This window comes from Gopherus evgoodei, chromosome 2, assembly GCF_007399415.2.
Source record: "Gopherus evgoodei ecotype Sinaloan lineage chromosome 2, rGopEvg1_v1.p, whole genome shotgun sequence".
Classification (NCBI taxonomy): domain Eukaryota; kingdom Metazoa; phylum Chordata; order Testudines; family Testudinidae; genus Gopherus; species Gopherus evgoodei.
This window is the reverse complement of record NC_044323.1, coordinates 182297853-182309288: the sequence shown is the minus strand read 5'-3', so window position 1 is coordinate 182309288 and position 11436 is coordinate 182297853. Positions and strand designations below refer to the sequence as shown.

Sequence of the window (11436 nt, the reverse complement as noted above, 5' to 3'; positions counted from 1 at the left end):
AGTCAGACCCTAATGCCGAGTGCTGGAGGAACTAGGAGCACAGTTTGTCCGAAATCTTAAACAAAGGAGCTGCAAAAATCCTAAAGAAACACTAAAAAAGACCCGCCCGATGACTGGCTCCATTTAAAACAAGCAGCACTTGTGTGGCGATACCAGGGCACCACACCACAGCCGCCCAGTCTGCCTCTGCTGGGGAATGCAGCTTCAAATAAGGAAGGGAGTAAAGCCTGAGCCCTCAGTGACACAAGTGACGTTTCATAACAGGCTCGCTGGGCGGCTGCCCTACAGAACAGCCCAGCTGAAGTAACACACAACGGACACGCTGCTTCCCAGAGGGCGGATCGCTATATATGGCTAGAGCTTGGTCACATGTGCCGGGAGCTTCCCCTTGTTCCCTTGGTTCGCCCTTAACAGGACCCGGCTCCAGCTCGCCAGTTGCCACATGCACTCGCCGGTGTGTGACGCCTCGCTGCGGCCCACGCACCCACTCCGCTGAATCCGGAGCGCCCTGCGGCAGCGCTCTGCGGCAACACGCCGCCCTACGCCCAGCCCCAGCCCGCTGAGCCAGCCGCACAGGCAGGCAGGGGAGGACGAGGAGCAGCTGCCATTGTGCCGTGCAGCGGCGCGTGCTAAAAACCCGTGTGAGTGACTCTCCTCATAAAGCTCCGGCGCTTGAGCACCAGCTCCGGGCTCTTCGCGCCCTATAAAACCCTTCCCTGCAAAGGGAGCGGGCTCGGCGCGGCACCCGGCGCGGACCGGCTGCAGCGAGAAAGCGCATCCGCGAAGAGGGGGGCGCCCCCCCAACAATCCCGGCGAGATGCCCCACGTGGAAGCGGATCTCAAACTGGACTTTCATGACGTCCTGCTCAGACCTAAGAGAAGCAGCCTCAAAAGCAGAGCCGAGGTGGGGCCATTCTGTAGCGTTAACTTCGCAGCCGCTCTCTCGCGGTTGTTTTTATTTCCCAGGCTGCGCAGGGTTATCCGGGGAACGCGCCCCCGCGCAGCGTTTGAACAGACAGCCGGGGGGTGTCACTTAGCTGCAGCCACATTGCAGGCGCGCTTCCTGCAGCGGCGGGGCGGCCCCTGGGCAGCCCTGCTCGGAAAGGCGTCCGCTGGTCGCGGAGCGGTGCTGAGCTCAGTGCTCGGACCTTAGCCTGCGCCTGGCGGCAGGCGCTGCTTCCCCCCAACAGGTGCATCCGCGGGTTTTTTCAATGCCTCGGGTGGAGGGAGAGGTGACCCAGAGTGTAACTCCCCTGCAGCGCGCAGGGCACGGGTGCGCCGCTAAACCAGCAGCGGGAGACTTCCCGTCCCAGGGTGTCTGGTTACAAACCAGGTGTCTCGGCCTGCCCTTGAATCTGGCGCAGGGGGATGCACGTGCCAGTAAATACAAAAATTGCTGATGGAGAAGCCCCAGTTATTAACAGAGGAGGAGGGGAGATTTTTAATGCCGTGGTGCCATTGAATTGGCTCTGCCTGTCAGCGGGCTGGGATCCTGTTCAGCCAGCAACCTATGATGTGGCCGCTTCTTTCTCCGTTATGTAAATCCCTGCACCCTGACCAGTTCTGGATGTGTAACTGCATCGGCACAGCGGAGCTGGGTCTCAGGAACTGCAGCATATGCAGCGCTCAGTCAGCTGACTGAGGATCATTATCAGCCGGTCAAAACATCTCCATTAACGTCTGCATGGTTCTCTCTCAGTAACCTGAACACTCATTACGGGAAACCCCACAACACTCTGCAGCGCTAGGAACTCAGCAAACATGGCCGCCTCAGCTTGTGACACCATTCACCCCACCTCGCCCCAGATGTTGAATACCATGTGATCAATACAGGCACTGGGTTGGGTTGGTTTGGGGAAGGGAGGGAGAATTCAGCCTTCAACAAGGGGCAAAGGAGATAGTGAGAAGAAGGAGATCAGAAGGAAGGGAGTCAAAAGTAGAGGTGACTGGATTTGTTGTGAGCAGGAATTCAGAGAGCTAATCCAAGCAGAAGCATTTCACCAAGAATACAGGAATAAGGTGAAAGAGTCCATCTCAGTGTGATGATAACTTGAGTAGTGCTCCCTTTCAACTCAGTAATAATGGTATCCTGGGCTAATTTACTCATTGCCCTGATTAGTTCTTCCCTCATAAGCAAGGACCACCTTTGACCATTTTCAGTAGTTCACTTAAGCAGCGTGGAGATTCCTCTTTAAAATTAAATGCAGTGGCCTGGCAAACAGGTGGAGCCGTGGGCTGTGAGGCCGAGGGCCTCATTTATTTATTTTAATGCAGGATTTTATATATTGGCTGTCCATGCATGGAGGAAGGAAGGGCTGATGGGAAGGGGAAATGCTGGAAGAACCAGGACTGGTAAGCGAGGGTTACCTCAGAGAGCATGATGAACAGTGAAAAGCATTTCATGTGAGAAAAGCGCATGTCATGAGGGCTCAATGAAAGCTGATGAAGGTTAAGAAATTGGACACCGTCACTGAGGCTGTAGCAACATAAACTAACAGTACCTGTGAGAGCCAAATCTGAAACAGCCCCAGTCCTGCTTCAAAACAAGAGCATAAATAAGTAGTGTTGGCCAGGCAACAGAGGCTGCTTACTACAGTGCCTGATACCCAACAAGCTGATGCTTTGAAGTTTAAATTAACAGTACGGGGCTATGCAGTTTGAATGTCTTATTCTACACAGACAGTACATTACCTAACAGCTGGGAGTAAGTCACCTTCACAGAGGGACAGTGTAGTGCAGTACAGCATGGCAAATTGGGTGTTGTACATTCTTTTCCCTGGCTGGTCTATAGTGTCATCTTTTATTGTTATTACCTAATAGCTGGGAGTAAGTCACCTTCACAGAGGGACAGTGTAGTGCAGTACAGCATGGCAACTTGGGTGTTGTACATTCTTTTCCCTGGCTGGTCTATAGTGTCATCTTTTATTGTTATTTTGCCTTCTCTTTGCTTCCTGGAGTTACTCCCTCCTCTTAGAGAGAGGGAACCAAAATTCAGAAGCTTGAATTCAGATTTTGGAAAAAAAAAGTGCAGGTAGGGAGGGGGAGTTGCATGGGCCAGGGGCTTGCTAGGGTACAGAATCATTCACCCGTATGGTATGGATTTGAAATCAAACTTGGGTTGGGAGTAACTGGAAGTTGTTAGCATCAGATGGTTGTGGGTATCCTCATTGAAGTGAATCCGTGGTCTCACTCCAGTTATTTGGGGGATGCAGAGATGTGCATGGGTCCCAACATTTGCATTTGGGCATACCTGAGGGGTATTCAGGTTTGGCAGTCAGGCAGGTCCAACTGTGTTGCTGGACTTGGTCACTGTCTGATTTCTCTTCTCTCCCCTCCCTGCACAGACAACATAGTTGAGTGAAATGGGTCCTTCTTTCACCTTGACCACTAGAGCACGGGTGGGGGCTGAGCCAATGGTGCATTTCTCTTAGCCATCCCCAAGGAAGAGACAGTGCACAGGACAATGCATTTTCTCCCTTTTCCTTCTTTCACCTCACACTGTCTGATCAGGAGGGGGAGAGAGCCCAATATCTGCTGGGTCTTTAAGAACAAGGTACACATTGATCAGTGCTCCCTTCTACCTGCACTGTGATTTAGGATCAGGCAGAGCTAATGGAGCATTGATCTGTGTGCCATATGGCTACTTTTTCTGAGTACCTTGAACATCAATAATGCAGGGTATGGTGGATCTTTGTTCAAACTCAAATATCGCTAATATTCCAGATATGACCAATATTAATTTCAGCCATCTCTGCTGGGCGGGTGGCACATGACAAAGCCACCGCTGGCACTAAGCCCCTTGTTGGCACTCTTAGGAGAGGGGCCAGGGACAGCATAGTATGGCGGCTGCACCAGTCTCGCACTCTTACAGGTCAGTGCAGTTTCAGGCTGAGATATGCTTATCAGACAGTGCTTGGGAAGCTTACACTGCTGCTGCCTGTGCTGGATTTTATTCTCAGGCCCTTCCATTTTGAAAGTTGCCAATCCAGTATCTTTCAAGAAGACTAGCCATTAGTTTAAAATTGTAAACTGAAAGAAGGCTGGAGAGCTGTATGAAAGAGAGAGAGTTGTTCCTCCACTTCCCTTCATGTCAAAACTCATTTCCTGTAAGGTAGGGTAATCTGCATGCTGCAGTGTGGCTGCTACTGGTGCCCTCATTCCTGTAAAATGGGGCAGCCTGTTCACAGTAGATAATTTTTTTCTAAGTGTACTTTCCCATTTGAATGAACGTTTGGCTTGTATATTAGTTTAGAGTAAGTGGTTCTCAGACTGTGCTCTTATCTCTTCCTGTCCCCAGCTTGTAAATTGCATTAAAATAAGTTCAAATACATGAAATGCTTTGCTAATATTAGCTTTCCCATGTGGGATGTGGCAGAAATTGCCATATGAATATTATGTGATTGCAAATGGGAGGCTGAGTGGATCTATAGGATTGTAACTGGAATGGGAGTTGATCTGCAAGGCAATTTCTCTATTAAGATATAATCTCCTATTTGGATTGTAAGCTCTTCGGGGAAGAACCTTTCTTTTCCTTGTTATGTGTTTGGAGAGCCTAACACAAAAGTTACTCAGGTGTGACTGGGGCCCCTAGGTGCTGCTGAAATAATAATGTGGTTTGCATTGTGAAAAAGTTTGATAACTCCTGACTTAGAGCTCCAAAGAGCCTGTAAGTAAACTGTCAAAATCTGATGTTCTTATGGGGTCTGGTGGTGGGCATTTTACCTCATTCCAGCTGTTTGAAGCATCTCTCAGGTGAAAGCTGAAGAATGGAAAATGTAGAGCCCAGTGAAGGAGTCTCAGCAGTATGTGCGGAGATACTTCACAGATTAACCCAGTGTCTTAATATTGTGCGTTTATGTTAACATTTTCTGTTGGGGATACTAAATGAGGGAGATGCTCTTTATACAGTAACTCCTCACTTAACATTGTAGTCATGTTCCTGAAAAATGCAACTTTAGTGAAAGACGGTTAAACGAATCCAATTTTCCCATAAGATTTACTGTAAATATGGGAGGTTAGGTTCCAAGGAAATTTTGTTTTAGGCAGACAAAAGGCATTAGATACTGTACAGTACTGTACTGTGGTTGAAAAGTGCCCCAGCTTACCACACACAGGCATAGCTTGCTGCAGGCAAGGATGCTAGGAAGCACCTTAGCAGCAGCAGCAGCAGCAGCAGCTGCAGCTTCCTCGGAGAAGAACTGGCGCCGACTTTGCTGGGGGATGCTCCAGGCCTGTCTCTTCCCATCCCCGCTCCACTCCAGGCCTGCCTCTTCCCATCTCCACTTCACCTCCTCTCTCGAGCACACCGCATCCCCTCTCCTTTCCCCAGAAAGTCCTAAGCACTGCCAAACAGCTGTTTGGCAGTGGGGGAAGCACTGGGCGGGAGGGGGAGGAGGTGGAGAAGCGTAACTTGTGCAATGCTCCCTTGTAAAGTCGCTGCTCTTCCATAGAATCTTACAAGCAGTGGACAGAGCAGGCTGCCAAACAATGTTATAAGGGAGCATTACGCAACTTTAAACGAGCATGTTCCCTAATTGAGCAGCGACCTAACTTCAAAACAGCACTAAGCGGGAGGACGTTAAGTGAGGTGTTACTGTATTTAAGAATTGTTTAGGAAGTAACAGTTTCCTGGGCTGAATAAACTGTGAGGCTGAAGGCTAACATATTTATAAAAAATAAACGGCCAAAGGCCTCCGTTTATTTGCCCAGGATATAGTGGTGGGTGATTATATATAAGTAGTATTGCAGTAGTTACAACCAGGACCCTATTGTGCGGCACAATGAACATACACTGTAGACACTGAACAAAAAGTCAGTCCCTGAGTTCATGGGAAACAACTTCAAGTTATTTATTGCTTCTACTTTTCACTAAAGGTCAGGAGTGAAATCCTAGCTCCATGGAAGTCAGTGGGAGTTCTGCCAGTGAAACCAGGATTTCACCCCATTTTTAAATGAAAGAGTAGGAAAAAATATCAGTTCAGGCATGTCTCATCTTACGCTGGGGTTACGTTCCGTTGTCTGCGAGCAAAGCTAAAATCGCATATAGTCAAAATTACATTGAGTGTAATGGCAGGCAGAATCATCCGCACTACAGGTTTGGTATTTAAATTGTTGGTTTTTTTCTTTTTTGTTTTGTTTTTGCCGACCGCGCAAAGCTGAATTTGTGCATGTTAAATGGGCGTAAGATGAGACTCGCCTGTATACGTTGACAAACTGCTGAGAGGTTAATCATTTATAAATAGGGCCCCAGCAAATTCACGGTCCATTTTGGTCAATTTCAGTGTCATAGGATTTTAAAAATTGTAAATTTCATGATTTCAGCTATTTAAATCTGAAATATCAGAGTGTTGTAATTTGTAGGGGTCCTGACCCAAAAAGGAGTTGTGGGGGCATCACAAGGTTATTGTAGGGGAGGTTGCAGTACTGCTACTCTTACTTCTGTGCTGTTGCTGGCAGAGGTACTGCCTTCAGAGCTGGACAGCTGGAGAACAATGGCTGCAGGCCAGGAGCCAAGCTCTGAAGGCAGAGCTGCCGCCACCAACAGCAGCACAGATGTAAGGATGACATGGTATGGTACTGCCACCCTGACTTCTGCACTGTTGCTTGCAGAGCTGGGCCCTCAGTGAGCAGCCATGACTATCCATCCATCCAGCTCTGAAGGCAGCAGCTCAGAAGAAAGGGTGGCATGGTCTGGTATTGCCACCCTTATTTCTGCGCAGCCGCCTGCAGAGTTGGGCCCTCAGTCAGCCACCACCACTATCCAGCCGCCCAGCTCTAAAGGTAGCAGTGCAGAAGTGATGTGGTATGGTATTGCCACCCTTATTTCTGTGCTGCTGCTGGCAAGGCGCTGCTTTCAGAGCTGGGCGCCTGGCCAAAGGCCACTGCTCTCCGGCGGCCCTACTCTGAAGTCAGCGCTGAAATAAGGGTAGCAATACCGCAACCCTCCTAAAATAATCTTGTGACCCACCTGCAACTCCCTTTTGGGTCAGAAGCTGCAATACGAGAAACGCTGGTCCCCGCTCCCCCCCCCCCCCCGGGTGAAATCTGTATAGTATAGGGTAAAAGCACACAAGACCAGATTTCATGGTCTGTGACATGTTTTTCGTGGCCATGAATTTGGTAAGGCCCAATTTACAAAATAATTCAAAATCATCTTGACCCTTCCCTATCCCCATCAGCTCCTATCACTTCTCATTTTAATTTCTTCCCTACCTCCTTTCTCCCTCCCAGCTTCCTTCCCTACATGTCAGCAAGACTCTTCTCCTTATCATAGACACAATATTTTGTTTTATGACATTTTCAGTCTCAGCTGGGAGGCAAAGGTGGGAATACTTCCAGTGGAAGAAAACAATGGCACATGTAAGAGCAAGAGTACTGTGGGGATGAGTAAGAGGCTGGGCTGAATTCTGCTCCCACTGAAATCAGTGGCAAAACGCCTGTTGTCTCTGTGTCGTATATAATTGTGACAGTTTGGGCATAATCTCTGTTGGTATAAAGGTACTTACCAGAATTTGCATTCATTTCTCACAGGTAGATCTCATTCGTACTTTCACATTCCGCAACTCCAAACAAACATACACAGGGATTCCCATTATGGTGGCAAATATGGACACTGTGGGCACGTTTGAAATGGCAAAGGTGATGACTAAAGTAAGTGCTGACTTTCATCTTTCTCTGCAAAAGCAGGGAAACCATTTGTTTGGTGACAGAATGTCCTGTAGTAAGTCAATTACATACTTTATATATGTGCATTGGGAGTTAGGATGCAAAGGGAACTGCTGTGATAAAATCAAAAACAGGATGGTAAAAACTTAAGACAATGTCTTCACTGCAGCAGGAGGTGTTTTTTCATGTCAAGATACCTAACCCAAGATAGCCCTCTGCATGTAAAATCCTAGTGGCACAAGGCACAGGTAATTTTTACCTGGCTGTAGCTAGTTGAGGTCAGCCCCCAGTGGGGGATGGGATAGAATTGATATTATCAGAACCCTTTAGTAACATTACAACCTTGTATGACTTAGAGTAATTGCTGCTCTGTTGTTTCTATTTATAAATTGTGCATTATGTAAAAGAAATCTGATTAGCTGCAAAGATTTTGATCATGCAGGTTATCTAGTAGTACAGCTACTGAAATCAGAAGTCATTAGTTAATTGGCCTCTAGCCTATGATTCACAACACATCCATGTTGAGCAAGAAACTGAGACTACACTGAACAGCTGCATACTTAATAATAATTATTGCTTATTTAGACACTGATCCTGCAAGGTGCTAAGCACTCTGAACTCTCACTGAAGAGGAATCAGGATCAAGCTCTAATTCATTATTATTTGAAGCAAGATGAATGTAAAAGTAAGACACAGTGACATGTCAGTGTGCTAAATTTACAGCTGCAGAATGGGAAGAGAGATGACTAACTTGAACGTTAATACCAGTTTGCTTGTTTCTTTTCTTTTTCTAGCATGCAATGTTCACTGCTATTCAGAAGCATTATTCTCTGGAAGAATGGAAACTGTTTGCAGTCAATCACCCAGAATGCCTTGAGGTATATTCCCACATTATAAACTCATTCTGCCCTGCCTTAAAGCAGCCCACACAGGGTTATGAAAGTCATTCCTTTATGGAAAATAATACCCATAGCATTGTTCTCTTGACATTGCACAAGGTGTGTCATTACCTGTGGCTTATTTTTAAATGATATTTTCATTATGAGGGGCTTGTCCGAAGGCTAACCTATCACTTAGGTTCAATGGCTTTTTTCATATATAGTACTAGATTAGAGGTAGGCCCAAAGGAATATACTCTGTCTGAACCCTTTGGCACTTAACTTACCTATCTTATAGGTAGCTTGAAAGCACATTATGTGTTGCATAGTGATTGCAGTACTGTTGTCTCTGTAGCTTTGGATCTCTGCAGGAGGTTCTGTGAGCCAGCAGCTGTGTAAGCTATTTTTTCTATGAGGACATAGTAAGCAGATAGATTAAGGGAGGATTGAGTGAATTGGCAGATCCGAGCCCTATTCTCTAAGGGATCCCCAAAGTTTGCAACTCTGCCTTTCAGTATACAAACTGGTTAAGGTTCTGTGTTTTTGTTCATCTGGGCAAGTCAGATGATGATGGTTGCCCATGAAAGAGTCCACTTACACATTTCACATTAGTTTGTAGATAGTTTAAATGTAAATAGGTCTTATAATATGCCACTATTGCTGTATTGAAGAAGAGCCTCAAAACAAAGTGTGAGTAATTGATTGATTTGTCCAGCTATGGTATTTATTTCTGTATGGTTTTACATAGCAGAGCACTTGATAGTTTCCAGCACGGGTTTCTATGGAAGCTTTCCCAGGGTAGGGGAAACAGATGCAAGAACTGTGCACTTGTCTGATCTCTAAGAGCTGCTAATCGTTTCTCTCTCTCTATCTCTCCAGCATGTAGCAGTGAGCTCAGGCAGTGGGAAGGCTGATTTGGACAGGCTGACAAGTATCTTGGAGGCCATTCCCCTTATCAAGTACATCTGCCTGGATGTGGCCAATGGATATTCAGAGCACTTTGTGGAATTTGTGAAAACTGTCCGTGCCAAGTTTCCAAATCACACCATCATGGTAAGTGGGTAGAAGAAGGGTATTGGGGTTATCGTCCTAAGCAGGGCTCAGATTTTCCTGCTACTGGGTAGTTATGCCAAATTAGCACTTCTGGTGCAGCCGCCCCATCTATTTCTTCAGGATCTAAGTCCTTATTAACAAAATAGAGGGGCCTGAGGTTCTGCTGATTTACCTCTGCTGAAAGTCTCACCCTAAGTTCCTGTCTTTGTGGTTGCAAAGATAATCTTCCCCACATGAACAAATACAGTGCTGTTTTCCTGAGCCCAAGGACAGGAGAAGTAGCTGTGTGATGGTTTGATCTGCCCCCATTCATCTCAGAAGGGTGTTGGCTGGGAAGCCAAATGATGGCAGTTGAATAAAATGTCAGTGTTGTCACTGTTTCACTACTAATCAGGTTAGTAGAAATGTTCAACGTTTACTCTGAGATTGTGGTTAGAGTTCAGATTAAGTTTTTGTCCAACCTCCACCCACCTCCCACTCTGACTTTTATTCATAAATTTTGTAGTTTCGCCTTCCATGTCAGTGGTTCCAAGCTGAGTTCCAGAGAGCACTTGCTGGTAGTGTGTGCAGAGCGGGCTGGTCACATGGTACTGGCTCCTTCCTGTTTCCAGCTACTAAATTACATCAAAGGCATCTAAACATAGATTAAATTTTCCTAATTTTGCTGTACTGGGTCAACAGTTGCTGTAGTTGCCAGAGGAATGTTAGGCACCCATGAACAGGAAGGGGAGGTGTCAGTCCAGTGACTGGAGTAGCCACTGAGGGGACTTCACCATGGCATGCCTACGCCTTTTCAGTCCACCTGTGCTGTATCCTTCCTGTCCCATAAGTGCTAATGAGTAGGGAAATTGTGTAGAACCGGACATCATGCGGAGAGTGTATGTACACCCTTGATAGCATCATGCCTGCAGCAGAACCACACCAATTCTGCTGCTAGTGGTCCTCACTGGCCAAGGGGCAGGGGGCTGAATTTGTTCCTTAGAGAGCAGCAAAGGCTCTGGTATTAGAATGATGAGCTGTCTCTTAAAACTATTGGCCTTTCTTCAAACCAATACAAAAGAAACCACTTGCATGGGCAAGACATTGCCATTCTTTCATGCCAGGCACAAAACTCCTCCACCACACCCTTAAAATAGCTGGAAAAAAACAGGTTATAACCAGCTGATCCTGCTTGAAGCAGACAATGGAGCTGCATGTTCATGCAACTTAGGGGAGACCATGTTCTTACGGCCCACATGGGCTGAAGCCGCAGTGGAAAATGGGACAGGGAGGAGGGGGAAGAAAAAGTGACTTAGTGTTCTTGCCTGCTGAGATCTGGCTTGTTGTAAACTGGAAGATTATGCTGGAGCGCCCGTGGGGACCTGGGTAACCATGACCTAACAAACAGGCCCACTGCCAAAGTGATCAGATAAAATGCATGTGTGTGGCCCAATTCTGCCGCCTTTGCGCACACACATAGGGTGGATTTGATTTAAATCACTAGTCAGGAAGACTCGATTTAATCATGGTTTTCTACCTGCATTCTTGTTGGTTGTTATAACCTTAATACATATTCTTCACAATTCAGAGACAGCCATAGGTTTCATTTTTAGAAGGTACATACTATATATTTTTAAACAATGATTTATTTTGAAAACTTTTCAGATTAGTTTTACAGCTGTATCAGAAAATGAATGATTGTTTGGTTATTTCACTTACCAAAAGGTAATTGAAGCAGCTATTTATGAAGTCACTGAGAGGTGAACTATCTCCACTTCAATGGGTTAATCATTATTATTTGGAGGATTTTCTTGCCATGCTATATTAGGAGGAGAACATCACCAGACAGACATTTAAATAC

At 46.4% G+C, this 11436-nt stretch overlaps 1 protein-coding gene across 3 annotated transcripts in view; it reads left to right on the top strand.

Annotated features, from left to right (window-relative positions):
- The first annotated feature begins 331 nt into the window (after positions 1-331).
- The window catches only part of GMPR (guanosine monophosphate reductase), a 67043-nt gene continuing 55938 nt past the window's right edge, over positions 332-11436 (top strand). For 2 of the 3 annotated variants that reach the window (XR_003999051.1, XM_030552473.1), the window contains exons 1-4: positions 346-904; positions 7531-7650; positions 8460-8543; positions 9423-9596. Coding sequence is in view for 2 of the 3 variants with exons in the window: in XM_030552473.1 (XP_030408333.1) it covers positions 818-904; positions 7531-7650; positions 8460-8543; positions 9423-9596 (465 nt within the window). In the remaining variant the exon portion in view is untranslated. Of the gene's footprint in view, positions 905-7530; positions 7651-8459; positions 8544-9422; positions 9597-11436 lie in introns of all 3 variants that reach the window. The other variant, XM_030552474.1, reaches the window with a different exon arrangement.